At 35.7% G+C, this 20,033-nt stretch overlaps 1 protein-coding gene across 6 annotated transcripts in view; it reads right to left on the bottom strand.

Moving 5' to 3' along the window:
- DOP1A (DOP1 leucine zipper like protein A) overlaps positions 1–20,033 on the bottom strand; it is a 60,812-nt gene that overhangs the window by 39,479 nt on the left and 1,300 nt on the right. For 5 of the 6 annotated variants that reach the window (XM_065730947.1, XM_065730950.1, XM_065730949.1 and 2 more), the window contains exons 2-9: positions 11,987–12,178; positions 10,735–10,916; positions 8,547–8,717; positions 6,975–7,164; positions 6,347–6,445; positions 5,258–5,357; positions 2,456–2,565; positions 721–829 (exon numbers count right to left, since the gene is read on the bottom strand). In XM_065730947.1, coding sequence (XP_065587019.1) covers positions 721–829; positions 2,456–2,565; positions 5,258–5,357; positions 6,347–6,445; positions 6,975–7,164; positions 8,547–8,717; positions 10,735–10,916; positions 11,987–12,124 — 1,099 coding nt within the window. In that variant the 5' untranslated portion in view covers positions 12,125–12,178. Of the gene's footprint in view, positions 1–720; positions 830–2,455; positions 2,566–5,257; positions 5,358–6,346; positions 6,446–6,974; positions 7,165–8,546; positions 8,718–10,734; positions 10,917–11,986; positions 12,179–18,952; positions 18,969–20,033 lie in introns of those variants that run through there. The other variant, XM_065730948.1, reaches the window with a different exon arrangement.

Genomic DNA, 20,033 nt, shown 5'->3' with positions numbered 1-20,033 from the left:
ATATTTTGCTCTTTGTCTGTCTTAACCACTTCCTTTTCAAGCTGTACTCTTACAATTGATGCATTTTTAAACTTTTATTCCTCTGCCCTCACATCTTAGGGCAGACACAGAAAATTTGCAGTCACCTCTGTAACTGTTGTTATAAAGAAAAAGGCTTAATGGTTGTCAGTTCTTTCATCTTACCTACTTTCATTCTCAGTCCTTTGCACTTACCTGCTGAAAAGTTCATCCTAACACTTAAAACAGTGAAAAGAAAAATAAAGTAAAAAACAAGTAACACTTGCTTCCTTACAGATAATAATTTTGAAATAAAGCATTTTGTTGCTAATGTTTCTGATCTCTATGTGTATGTTAGCAGAATGAGCACATTATTCCCAAAAGCAACACCTGAGATTTAAAACAGTAGAATCGCTATTTAAATAAAGGAATGAGAAAGATCCTATTTGAGCTTCTTTCAAAATGCATTTATTTCTGTCTATGACTTTAGCTTCCTGTTCCCTGTGGTGAATGTAGAAGAAAATGCATTCAAATGAAGATAAACCTAACAACCAAATTAAATAATCAGCTTGGAAGATACAGAAATCCAGCTAACCAGCTGATATTAACACTGTCATTAGGAACACAGCTTTGCTTTAATTTAACCAACGTAAGAAAAAAAAAAAAGTTATGTAAAGTCATGCAAAACAAAATCAAGATGAGAAGTAGTAAAATGAAGATCACCTAGTTCAGGCTTATCCAACAAACTGATAAGAATTCGAAAGGGCTTTAAGTCTTGCATTAATGTGCTTTCTTCTCCATGTCCATTAACTTGTAATATTCCAGTCATGGCCTACAAAGAACAATAGCATAACAAAAAGAGAAAAACCAAACAGAAAATAGTTTTTGAAAGAAATTATCAGGGCTGCATATAAAAGGAAAAGTCTCAATACTGGAAACCATTAACTCACTGTAGCTCATTGTCTCCAAGCTTAAATATTCTCTCAGCTTCACCTATGATATAAAATTCTCATCTACAGAAATATTAACAAGTATATACTAAAGTAAAATGAAAACAGAATGCCCAGTAACATATCATAAATAGATAACATCCCACAGTTTCTTGAAAATTAAAATAGACAACAAGAAAAGTAATGAAGAAATTGGTTGAGAATGTAAATGTAGAATTTAAGGAACAAAAAAAAAAATCTGTCCATCTATGGACATATCTATGTTGTATATCACTTTCTTGACTAAGTTGAAGAAACAGCAATGACAACTTCAAAACAAACAGAAAAACTGAGTTTCTACACTGAAGCAGTTCAGGGCACAAGCTGCATAATTAAAAATGTCCCACCTAAACTGCTATAGATTCAGTTCAGTTTTCTCTGCTGCTGGCATTGCTCAGAGTTGAAATTAATTCATTTTTTTTACAGCTGCTGAATAAGAGAATGAAGGGAGAGAGGAAATGAGGCAGGAAAACAGATTCAGCTTTTATATCTGCCATAAATCAGGTGGCATCAGCCAATATTTTGAAAGAAAAGTCTTCTGTACCGCAATGTGCCTTTGGAAGGTCGGAATTCTCATTACACTGTCTCAATGAATAAAATGGGAGAACTAAAAGAATACAAAGACTGGAAGAGAAAGCAGCAAAAAGGAATAGTACTTTTGAAGTCAGTAAAACAAAAGATCTCACTAACTTCATTTTAAACTGGAAGTGCTAACTCTCTGCTAATCTCACTTTTAAGCTGTTAAGAGCTAAATATGCTTCTGTCAGCAAATAACATTGAAATCCTCATTGTAATTCCTATATGTAGTACTACAATTCTTACTATCAGAAAAATCCCAACCTTTTCAATTTGCCTTAATAAGAAAGCATCTACCTGATTTCAGGATCAGACACAGCATCTTGAAATAGATCTGTACTCATCAATTGTTGTGAGAGAAGTAACACCAGTCCTTGAGACCAGGTAAACTCAGCACACTTAGCTTTAAGGGTCAAACAGCATGACAGTCAACTTGCTCAACTATTCCTCTCAATTGTCAGTCAAAAAGATCTTCCCCTTGCTTAGAGGGGAAGATGATCCTTCATGCCCATGCCTCCTGAGTAATGTTTATCTAATCAAAGTTCTATGATACCCAAAGCAGAGGAATTTTCTGAATGTTAGTAAAAACAACTCCTCAGCTCTGTCTTGTTATAGAACAGGCTTCAGTGTGCTGGGCTTATATTCAAATACCTTTTATGCATGCTGCATTCATGGAAGAATAGGACAGGAAAGAATCTAATATTTGTCTCGATCATACTGTCATTCCAAAGAATGATATTATCTCATATATACTATGATTTTTCACTGAGAAGGTTTCAGAAGAGTAGGACATAATACCACAGAGAAATTGAAATGTCAAGTCAAAAGACAAAGATAGCAACTCTGATCAGTATCTATTTATCTGTGCCTCAATAAAAATACTGTATGCTTACCTGGACTAACATTTCCTTGGAGAATGTGTTGAAGTAATAAGTGGCATGCTCCTCGGGATTGCTGTGCCTTGTACTTCTGGGTCCTATAAGGGCACCATTATTATCAAAACCTTCAAGCAAACAGAAGACAAGGTAAATAAATACTTGTCTCCTAATAGAATATTTTGTCAATTTCTTTAAACAGACTAGCACTGATAACTTACCAAGATGATGTCCAAGTAATGTTGGCAAGAGAGAGATGATTTAAAGAGAGTTTAATATAGGAAACTGATTCTTCCAAACATGCAGACTGCACAAAAACTAAAGAATTTAACTTCACACAGCAAAACTACTCAAATTACTTATCACGCAAAATAAATAAGTGTTCAAAGACTGCATACTTCCAAGAAGACAATCTAGGACTATGTCTCACGAAAAGATGTCAATATCAAGAATTTGAGAATACAAAATTTGGTATTGAAAATATAAATAGATTATCACTAAAAGCACTCTGGTACGAATAAAATACCTATACAGAGAGAATATTAGTCATCAATTTGGTTCATATTCCACAAAAAATCAACTGTATTATTATAAATCTGAAAGGAGATAAACTTTTGCTTTGTAAAGGTTTCTAACTTTTCTTTAACCATTTTTTTAGTTTTTTTCTGGAAAGGCCTAGGGGAAAAAAAAAGTTGGTCAGGATATGACTCCATTCCACATTTTTTGTACTGAATTGACAAAAGAAAAGAAAAAAAAAAAAGGGGAAGGAAAGTCTAAGAAGATTAATTCAATTCAGCAGCAACTTAAAGCCACCATTGTTATCTACAGCTAATCCTGCCTGGGTTCAAAGAGATGCAAGGTCATATTTATGCCTTGAGAATTATAAAAAGACTATCTCCAGCTATAAAACAAAAAGAAGGAATAGTCAACAAGAATAGCCAACACCAGAATTAAATAATCTCATGCAGAATATGACTTTAGAGAGTCCTCAAATATAACTGACTTCCTTACACACATTAAAAGCAGCACAGTATCAAAAGTCAACAGGGCTTTGCCTGTTACCCTCCCCAAAGATAAACCAAATGGAGGCACCAGCTATTCATAAAACGGGACCAGAAAAATTAATTATGGAACTGTTTTATGAAGTTTCAGTATCTTTTTGCAGAGACAGTGGTAGAAACTTACACAACTGAAAAAAAATTGTGATTTTAAAAAAGCATGAAATATCTTCTTCAGTGACAGTAGATGACGCATCTTATCTCTCAAACTTAGCTTAAATGTTAGCACAGTGATTAATTTGGAAATTATTTTTCTTTAAATTGGATAATGTAGGTATCTGAATGCCTGTGGATCTGAATGCATGATTGTGTATTTCACTGCCTTTCCTTAAAAGATGATCAATTTGCAAGTCAGAGTCTCCAGAGATTATTAAGACATGAAAAGATTTTAGCTGAAGCTGGTATATCTAGACATAGAATGGATTATATCCATCTGGCAATAAATTATATGAATTTAAGATGCAATATTAAAAAAATAAACAATTATTTAGTAATTATTTAGTAAGCAGCAAAACTAAAGAAATCCAACTTTTTTTTCATATTAATCCTTTAAATCCCTGCAAATTCTTCAGCAACGAAACTAAATCCCTTATGTAAAACTGTGTTGCTCCTCATCCATACCTTCAGTTCTCTTTTTCTTGTTCTCTGACAATTTAGTTTTCCTAATCATGCACAAGCTACCTGTCTGTGATGTCATATCTACCAGCTGGGAAAGATACAGTAGCTGCTGGGAAGGGTTCTGGGTAGCCTGAAAAGCTACCAGTGTTGGCTGGTGTGCTGGAAAGCTAAACAAAATAGGTAAAGCAGAACATGAAATAGTCTTCCTTCCAGTTTCCCTCTACTCAGTCTCCAGTTTCTATGACACTTTCAGGAACTTACAAGTCAGAGATGTCGACTTTTATACTAAAGTGCCGTGACAATGACCATAAAGAATAACAGGCCAGTTTCGTGAAACAATGGATTTTATTTTCTCAAAATAACAAGACTAAATAAAGTAATTTACGTATTTATGTATGTTTTCTATTTTTCTAAATATTCCCACAGTAGTTACTAAAGCCTTCTAAATAGCTATTCCTCTCTGTCACTCTTCTGTGACTATCAACTGGTTTCATATAAAAGAAGAAACATGTATTACGTTAGTAACCTAGCATTTGATAGAAGTGAAAGTGTGTGTCTTGTAATCAATCTATTTTCACTTCCAAAAAGGGCTTGAAGTTCTGTTTTAGTTCCATGAAGTCAATAAAAATGATTGATGATATGTTAATTCAACGATGTAAATATTTAATGATGCTTAAAGTTAAGGCTTGCATATTCAATCCTTCATCAATACACTATGAACATATTCTGACATTGCTTTACTTTCAATCTTTCTTTCCTACTATGCTCCAACTGTCTTAAGCTGAAATGCCTGTTATCTGTTTTTCCATTGTAAGATTTTAGGGAAATAAATCTTGCCCTTCAGTGTCCATTTATGCAGGCCTACTACATCAGGCTTTCTTCCTGAAAGCGGCCCATAACTACTGCTACAGCAAAATGCACTAATAATGTATGGAACAGGAAGCAGTTCCAGAATGACATTCTTCACAGGTTATGCCCACTGAGAAGAACAATGCTTTTCTTCCTAACAATACAAAATATATTTCCCTTTTCCAATAATCTTTTTCTCTGTAACACAACCAACGGACACATGATCTTTCTTCTACTTTCCATTAAAAACAAACAAACAAACAAACAAACAAGTTACCTAATAAAACAAACCTACCCAGAAGCCATGCATAAAGCCTTCGGTTGAGCGACATATCTCTGCGCAGCACCACATGAAGGGCTGCTGACAAAATTCTGATCATGTCGGGACGTGTTGCCTGAAGAAGTTAAAAACATGACTATTTCACTATGGAAAGTAACATTTTTTCAAAGCTAAGATTAGCACACATAAAATCAATTGGTTCAATGTTCCAGATATAGTTATCATTTGAATAGACTCTTAGTAATAACGTGTACCCTTTATGAACAGCAAAATAACTTGACTTCATTAACAACTCAATTTTTTTCTAATTAAATAAATTGCCTTGTAAAAAATCCGAGGAAGTAAATTTCACTAACATCTAGTTAAATTAATAAGAAGGCAGTTATTTAAAATTCTTTCCTCTATCTGTTATTGTTTTGAAGGTTTGAACATTAGAAATAAAAATAAATAAGCATCCTCGTACCTAAACAAAGACACTCAACATATTCATGTAGAACTGATAAATGTGAACAAATACTTCCACAAAGCAAGAATACAATTCTTGTTACAGCAAAGTGAAAAATTTCCAAATTTCTGAGAAAGCATGGATCAACTTTGAGTACACATATATAAAAACAATCATAATTAAAACAATTTAAAAATAGATCTCATATCTTCCACATCTCCCACTACACCAGCACTACTCACTTGACTAATCAAAACTCACTCAAAATCAATAATCAAATCATTTTTAATTCTATCATGTTCCTATAACACTTATGTTACAAGGATCAACTTTCACTGTTCTTCAACACCAAGAACTAAAAACAACATGAACAGGTAACTTGTTTACAGGTCCAGTTTGGGCATATTAAAAGCTCGTGATTATATGTAACACTTTACATTGAGTTTGTGGCCACGTAAGTTAAAATGTAACACATGAAGCAAGAAAGGACAAGGGCAGAGATCCTGAGCTGAGAATAACCAAACTGACCAGAGTAATTCTTACTCATGATTCTATTCAACCAAGGAAAAAATCATTAATTATTAGCAGTTCTCAGAAGTATTTATTAAGGAGTATACTTAAGAGTCTGCCAATTAGTATCTGTTACATTATTAGCCTACCTGGCTCATGTGGAAAGGAAAACAAAAAAGGATAAGGTCCAGTGTGCTCCGCTGTACTAGAACACTGGTGTCTTGCACTGATGTGCTTACTGCTTCCACCTGAAGAAACAGTACTGTTGTAAATAGATGCAAATGAACACTCACAAAATAAAAATAGTTACTTATAAATACAGTGAAATGTCTGACATAGTTATTTAAAAATAATTTTGAATAATTAAACAAGACAAAAACAGTGATAAGTTATTTTACCACTGAGAAAACACAATCAACAGATTCCCTCAACTACACAAACACTAAACTTTCACTCTATGGTATCAGTAATAATAATTTAGCATCAGACAAAACAATACTATACATTTTTCAAAAATACAAAAATCAACCCTTTTAAGCTGATGAGTCATGAATGGACAGCTTTACACAAAACCTAAGCAGTTCTGAAACATTAATTCAGCTTTGCAACATTTATCATACCCCAAAACATCAGCTTAATTGGAGGTAAGACAAATAAATGCACGTTTTTTTTTATTTTTAAAGGCTGTATTTAAAGATATCAAAGACATCTAAGCCACCCTGGAAGTATGTTCTTACATAACTAAGTCTAACACCAATGGTGTCAATAAAACGTTACCATTAATTCAATGTCACTGCCAATTATATAGAGCTGATCTTCCATTGAAAGCTTCCTGTTCAAATGGGAGAGGACGTAAGTGATTCCAGGCAAGCGAACCGCAGGGCTTGTGAGAAGACTGCCCCAGAGAGCACTATAGAATGCTGACTGATCCACAGCTGAGGCAACCTTCTCCAATAGCGTGTTTGTTCTGCAGAATAAAGTAATCAGATGAATTAGGACATGCATCACTGCTTCTATCCCCAGTTCTAATAAATAAATAATCAAGCCTTACACGAAGACTAACTTTATATTTTGGCTGATCATGTTCTGAACCACCGAATGCAACCTGAACACAGTGATCTAACCTAGCAAGCTTGTGCACCAGCCTGGCTTACAAAGTGTTTCTGCTTACCCACAGAAGGACCATCTACTCCTCATGTAGGTTTTTAGTCTGCTGCTTAAAGCCAGCTGTTGCTACAGACAAAGAGAGCACAGCTATTTAAGAATTCAGGAGCTCTCTTTTATCATTTCTCTCATTTCTGCAGTCTCATGTAACAGCCCCTCTGCACAGCTGAGACAGACCTGGGATGAAAGCTGAGTGGCCCCTGGGGAGTAATGGAAACTGTAGCAAAGAAGTAGCCACTGAAGTAGATATGCCAACTACACTGTATCTATAGGAGAGGCACACAAGTTGTAAATCCCAGCTTCCGAAGCTCCAAGCAACGTACTTGGAAATACCCAAAATATGTAAGCACATTAACGATGCCACTAACTCAAAGACTTGTAGTGCCACTTCATCCTTCGCTTTGTTAAGATCCCGGTGCACCAGACACTATGGTAAAGATATTCAGAAAGTCTAAGCCCAGTTAAGGTAAGAACTATTACCTCCCAGGCCCCTCTGCTCAAAATACATTAATACCTATTCAGATAAGGGAACCTTTGTCGTCTGGCTCTTATGTAGGTATTTTAATGATAGTTTAGATAAGGTAAAGTATAAATCTTAATGATGGAAGCTTGGTCTATGCATCTTGAATTCAATTATGTATTTTAGACTAGCACTAACACAGCACATATAACTTTGGTGGAAACCAATGGGAAAAAAAGGAAAGCAGCAGTATATTCACAGCATCCCAGAATGGCTAAGGTTGAAAGGGCCCTGTGAACATGTGGTCCAACCACTGCCCAAGCAGCAAAGGACCACATCCAGGCAGCTTCTAAAGAGCAACAAGGAGGAGACTCCACAGCCTATGTGCACTCTGAGCCAGTGCTCCACCACCCACACAGTAAAGAAGTGCTTCTTGATTCAAGTGGTTCCTGGTTTCTCTAGTTCCTAACATGCTATATGTCTCCAGAACTGAATTATAACACTAAGTCTACCTAATGTCAATTTTCTTTCAACATCAGAAACACTTAACAGATAATTTAACATAAGTAAAGTTAGGTATCTTACATCATTATGCGCAATTCCAAATTAATACGACTGAACAAAATTAAATGTCATATCATTAAAACAAAATCTACAAATATTTAATGAAAAGTTACAAGAAAAAAAAATCAGTCATATTGTTTTATTAAAACATCTATTCTCACCTCTCATAATATTCTGACCCCTCCTCTAAGCCAGGTAGAATCCCAGTTAACAGTCCTTGCAGACCTGGTTTCAAAGTTTTCCCCAAAGGGAGGTAATAAATCTCATACAGACTCAGTAACGTTGGCTTGACAGACATAGCAGCATTGGCAAGGAGTGGAAATAGCCCAGAACTGTGAGGAAAAAACAATTTATTTATTTATTTATTTGTTTTAGAAATTGCTCACATGAGACAGTTTAAAAGAAGAAAAAAAAAAAAAGGATTAAAAAAAGTTTTTGAGTTTAACTTGAAAAATCAAAGTTCATGAAAGGTACAAATATAATCAGCTTTCCACATACTAAAAACATTTTTGCTATTGCTACTAGATATAACAAATTCTTACAAATAACATCAGTAATAAGACATGCATTTAATGTCAACCTTTAAAGTCATTCATGACTGAAGTTAAAAGACTTAAGACCCTTGTCTCAAGCTCTTTTTTTTCCCCTCCATTCAAACTGTTCATTCATCTTCTTCTCCATGTGTTGTAAAATACATACTTATAAATCTACTATTAAAAATCATTTTGGATACACATTTTATACATGTTAATGAAAGACTGAAGTCTTTGCAAACTGCAGAATTGTATGATTTATTTTTGCCTTTATCTTGAGGAAACGCTGCCCTGCTATTTTCAATTGGTTTGTTTTGCTGCAGAAAATGCCTTTTTGTTCAATAACTAAAACACTATTCCACAGTCTTTCTTTGTAACACAACTAGTCATCCTTCAAGATGCTTAGACAGTCATTCTGCTTACAAGAAAAATACTGGAATCTTTGATAACGCAAAAATGTAAATGTCTTAGTCTCCTCCCAAGCATGAGCAACAATGGCTCTTAGTTACATTACACAAGGTAGCATTTTTCTCTGTCCTAGAACCTACTGTTACTGAGATACTGCAGCTACTGAACCAAAGCACAAACAAAAATAAAATTGAGCTACGAGTTCAAAAAAATAAATAAAATTAAAAACCAACAACCAACATAGATCTGAGATTCCTCCTTCCAAATAAAGAAACTATTTATGAGCATATTGTCCAAGCTAGACAGAACAGCTGAATTGAAGGTAAACAATTTATTTCCAAGCATTAATATACACTTTTGCTACCTCATCAGAATTGTTTTAATTCTACAGATAATCAAATTGATGAAATTTCAATCTCTAGGGATAGCTAAAGAATAAAATCCATGTGTGACCCTGTGTGTGCGTGTACATAAGCACACATGTATCTATTGTATATAAATAGATAACATCCTGCTTTCTGTCAGAAAGAACCTGCTGGAGGTTAGGGAATCAGAATATTTTCACAACACTTTCTTTTCAAGGTTCTTTCACCTTTGTTATCTTCAATCCTAGAGGCTAACAGCAAGGCAAGTTTTGTACTTGCCCAGCATTCTAACAAAGCAATCTTTCTGTACTGTTGCTTTGATTGCTTAGAAGAGTAAGTTTCTTGTAATAAGCTATACTCGAGTGATGGGAAAAAAAAGGTAAATACATTGAAATAAATGTTAATACTGCAGTTATTGTATATACTTGCACAAAGTTTTATTTATTTCCGTGAAGAAATAACAAATTCCAGATTTCTTAGTAAAAGGTAGTTCATTCCTAGGAAAATGTAGGCAACCTGTATGCCTTCTCCCTGATAAGTAATGACAGGACGAGAGGGAATGGCCACAAGTTGCGCCAGGGAAGATTTAGATTAGACCTCAGGAAGCATTTCTTTTCTGAAAGAGTGGTCAGGCACTGGAATGGCCTGCCTAGGGAGGTGGTTGAGGCACCATCCCTAGCGCTGTTCAAGAAGCGTTTAGATGAGGTGCTAAAGGACTTAATTTAGTAGTTGGGTAGAGATAGTGATAGGAGGATGGTTGGACTAGATGATCTTATAGGTCCTTTCCAACCTTATGAACTTATGAACTTATGAACTTATGAACTTCTGATATACAGTATTCAGAAGAACAGTATTAAACAAGCACCAGTAACTTGACCAAAAAAAAAAAAATTGCTTGATTCTTGCCATACAACTAAGCAATATTATTAAAATATTAATTAAATATTATTAAAATATTATTATTTTATTAAAATGTGTAAAATTCAGAAAACCAAGAGCATTTAAATGACACATTTGGAACTGAGTTGCTTAAACTACAGTACCTGTAGAGGAAAAGATCTTTGGCCAAACGTTTGGGCCCAATGATTTTGAAGATGATTTCATATGTTTCAAGAGCCTTCCGATGAACTCCACCTGGTAAAGCTGGATGAAGGCATTGTGCTAAGCGCTTTCCTACAGTCAGTTTTTTAGGAACTACCTGGTACTTCGCATTGTTCTGTAGTACCTGATAAACAAATCAGCACATTAAGAAAAACAAAACAAAGTAGTTAAACATCCTATGCACATTTTCCAAATTGGTTCCCAAATACGGCCAAACCAACCTTTCAAGATATACTTTGGAGCTTTTTCTTTGCAGTGCCTTTCACTTGTATAGTACATCTGCTACAACTAGAAATGCCAAGGAATTTAAAACTTCACTTGCAATGAGCTCCACACTTACAGCTTATTCACCTAATTTTACTAGGCCTCTTCTGGTATAATCACGCATGGCAGTTCAGGACAAAAATGACAGTCTGCATTCATCAGAAGACACTGCCAGTAGCTCAAAGAGAAATATTGAAGTAACCCAAAAAGCCCCACAACCAAAAAGTTAAAAACTGCCATAAAGTAAGGCAACATACCGAAGTTCACCACTGTCTAAAACTGCATGAACACTTCAAGACTAGGACACAGATTTATATTTCTGTCTTTATACTTCTCTTTCCAAATATTATACTTTTCTATTTGAAAGGCAGAATTTATACAAAGAAACTATCCCACCAACACTGACAACAATAATGTTGTTCTAGATTTTCCATAGAGTTAAAAGAACATTATGTAATTGCTTCAGATCTGTATTTTTCCATTCCAAATTCTGTAGAGCTTCACGTTGGTAAAAAGTGCATGTGCAAAGGGAACTTGATGACCCTGACTGAAGATGCCTACAAACTCCTCAGTGGAATGATCAGAACAAGATCTTATAGAACATGTACACATTTGTAAGTTGCTATTAAAGAACACAGTGCTAGTACACAATGAACATACTACTAGCAGGAATCAGAATAGCATTCTCAGGTCAACAAATGGTTTATAAATTCTGTAACTCACACATCATATGAAAGTATTTATATTTAAACCTGCCTGTATCTTCCATACTTTTTAAAGTACAATTAAATGAGATTGAAAGTACATGTTTATGAAAAAAATGTTGCACTTAGTTCCATCAGACCCTGCTGAAACCTTACCCTTTCACACTATTACACAGTATTCCTTGTCAATTCCTGATTTTTTTCTGAAGGCACCTGACAGACATACCTTGTTCAGCTTCCCAAGTGCTGATATTAAATCCGCCCATTCACTGGAATATTCAAAGTTCTTCAGTGCTTTGTCAACTGCTGCTACATAGTTTCTGTACTTAGAATCAGTCAGTAGCTCCAGCTCCTCTGTGTTCATCCTCCCACTGTATCCCCACTAAAGACCAGCTTGTAATTCATGTACAATCATTACCTGTTCAAAACACACACACACAAATAAAAAGGCACATTACTAAAACAATTTCATTCCGAGAAGACATTTTACTCATGGAAAGCATTACAGAAATATCAAACTGAAATCAGGCTATTCATAGCAAATCCCACTAAAAAGCATACATAGTGCCCACAAATATTTAACACATATCCAAGTGTGTATTTACAATTAAATCTTAAAAAATAAAAAACATTTGGAAAATTAATGCTTTACCCCTCTGCCCAAAAGCTGTTTATCCTAAACAATATAACAAGGGGATTCTTATCTCATTTCCCTCTCCCTCTGAGTCCATCAGCAGAAGGAAAAGCAAACAACTACCAAAAATAAATAAATAAATGAACCTTTCCCACAAATCGGCCCTTCAAAAAGCAAAAAAAAAAAAAAATCTATTTTTTTTTAAATTACTTCTACTACTTCAGTAGAAGACTGAAGCACACATTCAGATCACACATTATTCAGAAGTACTTTCATGTCTCAACCGTTCTACAACACCTCATATTCCAATTCAGAAATACCATACTACTTTATTATCATTCACACACACCAGAAGTGTAAACTACTTTATTATCATTCACACACACCAGAAGTGTAAGTGTTCTGTAATCAGAGGCTTTTGAAATCTGCCCTGTATATTTTAATCCCACATTATTTACGAGATAATTAAGACGTCTATTTTGTGAAGCAGCACCTCATAAATAATCTATGCTCTGAAAAGAATTTATTTTCATGAAATTCAATCACTGTATTTATTTTTTTCCACCCACTCTCTCTCTATACATACACACACACATATATATTTCTTAACGCTACTTCAGCCTCAAGCACTTGCAATCCATAATGGGAAATTCAATTGTAGCATTTCTATGAAAGGAGGATTTTGCATCCCTTTTAACTGAAGCCATTTGGGAACTCTTTGATATTCAACTTCAGAAAAGACTTCACACTCAATAAATGCTGCTCTCCTCTGTCTTGATTAAAGGACAGCACAAAGAAAAGTGTGTGTATAATCATAGCGTAAAGCACAGCAGATAAAAAACAACCATGAAACAGCACTAACAATAAAGAAGTAGCACTCACAAGACTGCCTACCACGTATGATAAATAGAAGTTATGCTGAAAACAGCAGCTTCACTGAGAACTTTCACCATGACTGAAGAGCCAGCCTCACTAACATCAACCCACAAGCAGCAGTATGACAAAATAGTGGTAATGCTTGAAATTAAGTGTCTACGAAATAGAAGAGCAGGAACAATAACAGAAAGAAAAAGTGACATTCTGATTTCTGGTGGTTTTACAATTGAATCCCAACACTACAATCTACATTGGTACTTGTAGCAGAAATGCTAACTCACAGCCTGAAACAGTGATTGAGCACCTGGTGGGAAGGCAGGGTCAACCCAGGAGAGCTCAGTTGCAAGCAATGTACCCGAGTGACTGGACGTTGTGGAGCCAGAATTCATGCCTTCCCAGACCTCATTTAAGGGTTGGCAGTGGAGGTAAAGGTACGTTGCTGGAGATCTTTGTCTACCAGAGTCCTTCCAAAGATAAGCAGCTTTTCTTCCTTTGCTTCTGAATTCATAGCAGTTGTGCTTGGGCTTGCTGTCATTTGCTGAGTCCTAGGATTGTGCCACCCCACTACTGTTGCCGTACTTTATATCACATTGTAGTATGCCAGTTCTGTTTCCTCTCTTTAGCACTCCATAAACATGAAGAAAACTACACTCCAATATCTCCAAATTAGAGACAGTCATAAATCAGGCTTGAAATATGACTGTGTCAAGTTTTTGAGACAAAGTACAGTGGCAGATTTTTGCTCCCTCCTTTATGCCCTTAGCAGCTGCTTCTGAAGATCAATCCACACCATCTTTCAGAAGAACAGTTTAAAAAAGAAAAGACTATCTCTTTAGTTAGAGGCAGCACAGCACTGCACTAGGTGATACAGAGGGAGCTCTGAGAAGTTGCTAACCCCACAACCTTCAAGACATGGTACGTATAAAGCACCAGATGTTCTCTCTTCTTCCCTCATCTCATTGACCTTTTATCTTTCAGAACAACTAAGATCCCACAATACTTCTTTTTTTGACCTTGTTATTACTTTACTTCTCATATTGTTCCTGCCCTGTTCACATCTTTCCGTTACAAGTAAAGCAGAAAAAAAGAAGAAAATAAAAATATAGTTACAGACAAAAGGAGTAAAATCCTAGAATAGCAGGAGTGAATAAAAAGTTCTATACCTACCAACTTTTTTCGTACTTCTGGTTCTGATGTCACACAATGACAAACTCTTTCCAGGCAGTACAGAGATGCAGAGTATTATTTCAAAATATATTCTGAGTGCCAAACCAATAGATCTCATCATACCCTAAGAGCACAAAGGACTTACACTTTTTTTTTTTACTTAAAAGTTTATTCCATGTGGTTTCATTTTATAATAATAATCATATTTGTTTTGTCTCAAGACCAGAAAGAGAACTATTTTGCTTTGGAATAACTATGGAATACCAAGAGATTTCTCAAAGAGACTGCAAGGTCATCAGCATCTGACCTCCAAACAAAAAGTGAAATGTTACTACTAAAAAGAAGAAAGGACCAACATACAAAAGCAATATGATTTTTATTTTCCCAGGCACAAAGGATGGAGGAAGATGGAGGAAGAACTCAACACAGTGAACTATGCTTTTTTTGATTCAAGAAAGCATCAGTACCCTCTTTTATTCAGCAAAACATAAATGCAACCACTTATGGTTGTGTGTAAAACAGGACTATGTCTTCCCAAAGTGCTTGAAAAACCTGAAAGCCAGTAATTTGGACTGATTCAAGATTATCAAAGGTTAGATAAAAATAGCAGGAACACGAAGTTAACAAACAGGTTTTTTTCTTAATAAGCTGGTCAAAATATTCTCACTGAATAATCAGTATTTCTAGACAAGTTTGTTGCCCACCAGTTGATACTAATGAAATTACCCTGGTCTTCTAGTTGATATTTTCATTTCAAAGAACATAATCCTTTTGAAGCTCCATGTAGAGAAGAAAAATGTATCTTACTACCCCATGGTTACAATTAAGTTTTCTTGAAGTTTTTTAATTTTATAATATATTTAAAATGAAAGGATGAAGAGCATCGTTCATTGCTTTGATTTTATTTTTTTCTCCTTTTCGGTATATACCTCATCAAGTGAGAGAAAAATCTCAGATGGCTCACCTGATCTCCTGGAGAACCTGTCAGGACATGGACTACCACTGAGCTGTTAAGTGACTGTGCCTCCTCTTAATGGATGAGGAAACGGAAATGAACAATGTAAATATTCTTCACGATTAATGTGTTAATCTCAGACACTATCTAGGAAATGTTATCTATTTCCAAACTATTTGATAATACTGTAATTAAATCACAGAAGCAGGTCTAGATGCTTACTACCTTCTACTTATGGTTTCTTGGGGTTAAGAAACAACAAAAAGGGCGGACAGCACACAATTCTGGCTACATCTAGAGACTAGTCTTAAGGTATGTATTTGTCAAGGAAAGCAGTTACCTAGACTGTGGATCTCCTCTTGCTGAGGATTATGTACAAGTTTGCAATCGCCTCCATCACTGAGGCAGTACTATCTTTTCTCTGCGTTATATTAAGGTGTTGTTTCTGCAGTTGCACTTTTCACAGCACGACTGTCCTCCCTAAACTTACATGCTTGAGAGCCTTCTGTGTTGCATCAACACAAACCAGTGGACCATTTAAGAGGCTCTAAATAGCTTTGGCTGAAGCAGCTACACTGAGAAGAACAGTTTCATTAACACATTCAGTGTAAGTAGGTCTTGTCTCTATCACAAAATTGTAAGACTTTCCAACTACTACCCATACAATCCAGTAACTGTTGTACTCCAAACCCCCTCTTCAGGTTTGATTTGCTGCTGTTCCATTCTCACATTTTTTTTTTTTCAAGCCTCACAGAACTGGTAGATTAATCTGCTTTCCACCCACCTGGAATACAAAACAGGTCAGTTGCTGGTGCAAGCAAATGGGCTGCTCGCTGTGGAGCACAAACATGCTTACATTATTTCACTTTCAGAAATCCCAAGATTTGTCCCTAGTATAGCAATAACCTTAGCTAACAATCTTGCTTACTTTGACCTCAGGGTTCTTGCAGTTCAATGCCTATTGAAGGTCTATTTTTGAAGTTATTTGGTGATTCAAGCTACGGGGCATACAGTAAAAAAATAAATACACCTAACAGATAATTAAAAAGCAGATGAGAAAAATTTCATATTTCACAGTACTGAGCTGTTTGATTTTAAGCTGGCTACAGTGCACACATACCAAGTGAAAACTGCAGAAACATTTTTATTTTACTATACTTAAGAGGAACAGATTTGAATACACAGAGAACAGAAGTCCTGTCATTTGGCAATTCATTACACTTCCTCTCAGAAGTGTTTAAAAGCATAAACAACAAACTGCTGTAAATTGCAAGCTAGTGTCTTAATACAAAAATCTTGCATTGGAAATACTTCTGTGAACAAAGACTTTCTGATTCTTTCTGATTCTAACTAATTAATCTGTTTCTAAAATTACGGAGTCTTCTTCTATTCAGAATTTGTCAAAAATGCATCTCTAATGCTTTCTGAAGAACAGCTTGAGGTTGTTATTTCAGCCAGTTGCTATTAAATATTGTAATGAAAAACAAAAAAGAAGAGGTATGACTAAAACTATATACTCACTGTACATTGAGCTAGCCCAAACCTCCCTGGTATTCCTGCAGGAACATAGAGAACTCAGTGACATTTATTACAGTGATTAGTACCTTCCCAGTACACTTTTCTATCAAAAATTCACAAGAATAACTGTTTTTCCACAGAAAAATGACACCAAGTCAGGTGTTGATATCCCTTTTGATGTCATTATTTGTACTGACAGCTTCCAAATCAACATGAAACATTTTTCTGAGATACTTTTTTTATTTAGTTCTTGTTTGAATGAGAATCAACATGTATGGCCTGTAATACAAAGATAATATTTAATACCTAAATGGATATGCTCCACAGAAGAAAGAATAAAGATTCTCAGTTTAACACTGAGAGAATTCTGATGGGAATAGATAAGATATGCAAGACATTCTTCCTGCTTTTGCTCTTTTATGGTATTCTGAAGTCTGACATAAACCAGATATGAGTTCATCAAGTGTAATAAGTAACAAGCTCAAAAACTCTTAAGGAACACCCAACAAATCCCTCTCAGTAATCAGCTTCTCCTTTCGTTAGTTAAGAAAACAAACAAAGATCTCAACTTATATCTAAGTTCATAAGTTCATAAGTTCATAAGGTTGGAAAGGACCTATAAGATCATCTAGTCCAACCATCCTCCTATCACTATCCCTACCCAACTACTAAATCAAATCCTTTAGCACCTCATCTAAACGCTTCTTGAACAGCGCTAGGGATGGTGCCTCAACCACCTCCCTAGGTAGGCCATTCCAGTGCCTGACCACTCTTTCAGAAAAAAAAATGTTTCCTCAGGTCTACACATCTAGAACTGGTCAACATTTCCCTCTCCTTCAGATACACATTTGCAGGAAGGAAAAGTACTCAGAATTTGACCTCTACTGTTTTGACACTTTTGTGGAGTTTCCTCCTTAAATTTTATTTCACCTGAGCTTACAGCACTATCGCCTTTATAATGAATTCAAATTCTAACAGCAAAGCATCTGCTAAAAAAGAGTAAACAATACAGGTAAAGGCATTTTTGATCCTCTTCTATAACAGAGTAACCTTCGTTGAAATGTCAGCCTAGGGTTTTAAATAATTCCAACAGCAAGATATTACATTTAAGATTTTATTGATTGATTTAAACGTGAAAGGTAACCTTCCAGAGTAAACCAGTCACTGTGACAATGTCAAGACAAAGGGAAACATTAAATCCTACCTATATTGTATGTACCCTATCACCTACAATTCCTGTAGCAGAACGAGTTGCTACCAGGTTGACAAGGCTTGGCTTACTGCCCTGTATTAATACTGCATTTTCAGCTGTCCACAATCAAACTGACAACAGCACAGTTTGCGATTTCTCAACCTTCATAAAAAGATTACAAGTCTGCATATTGGAAAGTAGGCTGCCTGTGTTACTTTGAAGAGAATATGGAAAGTATTTATCTGAGATCACTAGATCCATGGTAACCACAAATTTGGAGGGCAATTTTTGGAGGGCAATGTCAAATTTTGGAGGGTAATTTGAAAGCCACAGCAAAGAGAATGTTTGTGCTGCAGCGTGCATGCACCTGCACCCCAGCTGTGCACCTCTGCCCACAGCAAGCTCTGTGCTCTCCCTGCCACAGCAAGCTCTGTGCTCTCCCTGACACGCAGTGCCATCGCCCTGCTCACATGCACCCACTCAGCTCCTGCCCACTCTACCGAGTAGCAACTGGTAGGTACCTCATTTGAAAGAGTCACCTCCTCTCCTGGTATCTGAGTACAGGAACAAGAAAAGGTTTCTAAAATGAACTTCAATTAATTTTTGCTTTTATATGTTTCAGCCTCATTCCTTCAAGTGGACATTATGCCCTTAATTGGAAAGACTTTTTAGCTAGTTAGCTCTTCTGACCTCTTCCAACCATTTATTGACTGAAGACTTAGCTTGAGGTACCCTTTTTCTCTCTTACTTATGTTTTACTGCCAGCCAACTAGGAAATTCTATTAATGCAGTAAGGAAGTTTAAAAACAATGCAAACAAAAAACACCACAGCAACAATAACAACGCAAACCCATTTAAACCCAATTTGCTTTAAAGAAGAGTTTGCCCATTCTCAGATATGTTTCAGCCTGGAAAAAAGGTAAGGATTGCATGAGTTCATTGTCATACACTGAGTTGGCGGTATTCTCCTCAAAGAGGAGTCCAGCTTCCAGTGTAACACTGAGTTCATATTGTGACATCTTCCTTAGTACTCCAATACTGAATTTAATGCATAATCTACCAACTTTTTTTTTTTTAAGCCTGATAATTTATTCATTTATTCTTTTTTATTCTTTGCTCACAATAATTTAAAATTGAAGGACTAAACCTTATATTCATCCTGTTGTTCTAATGCATAGCTTCAGGCAAATCTGGCATTCTGTCTCTGAAGTATCTCTAGTGAGGAAGCACATACCATAGAACATAAGCAAAATAATAAAGATAGTGTTGCATTGACTAGCAAAATTATCTCCTGAGTGGCTTTGGTGTTGCATTCTTCTTATATCAGACACTGGGGACAAATAGTTGATTCTGAACTGTTTCTCTTTAAGAACTCGGGGAAAAAGGGAAGAAAACTATTTCTAGTTTTATTACTTATCGTCTCAGCTACAAGTCAAGGCAGCATGATTATTACTCTGAAAGACAATTTAAATGCACACAAATAAATTCTACTGTGTAAAGTTCTGTTCTTCCATCCTACACTTAAGCAGGCGCTGTCTCTTTTTATTGCCTCAAAGTTCTGTTCCTGTTCTACCTTCTATTTTTCTCAACCATTTTCAAAATATTTCCCTCTTTTTTCTAAAGGCAACAACAGAGGTAAAACAGTAATATGTATTTTCGGTCACCCAAGCAATCCTTTCCAGATAAGTGAGAAAACACTAAAAATAAAGGTGGGAAGAAGTAAAACTGGTCAAGACAACTAAGCCAGTGATGAGCTAAGGGAAGCATTCCCCCTCCCCTTATTTAAATGAGTAATAATAGCAGATGAATACAATCTAGGTCCACCTACACCAGGCAGACTGCATTCTTACCAGTTTAGTTTGCTGTGCATGTGATGAGTGTTTCTAGTGGTCAGTGTAGCACGCCAGTATTTGTGCACAAGAAAAGCACTG

The sequence above is a fragment of the Cyrtonyx montezumae genome, unplaced genomic scaffold (genome assembly GCF_038088225.1).
Source record: "Cyrtonyx montezumae isolate F1298 unplaced genomic scaffold, pur_monq_1.0 scaffold_13, whole genome shotgun sequence".
NCBI classification, from domain to species: domain Eukaryota; kingdom Metazoa; phylum Chordata; class Aves; order Galliformes; family Odontophoridae; genus Cyrtonyx; species Cyrtonyx montezumae.
Note: the sequence above shows the minus strand (reverse complement) of the source record. Positions and strands in the feature narration are given on the sequence as shown.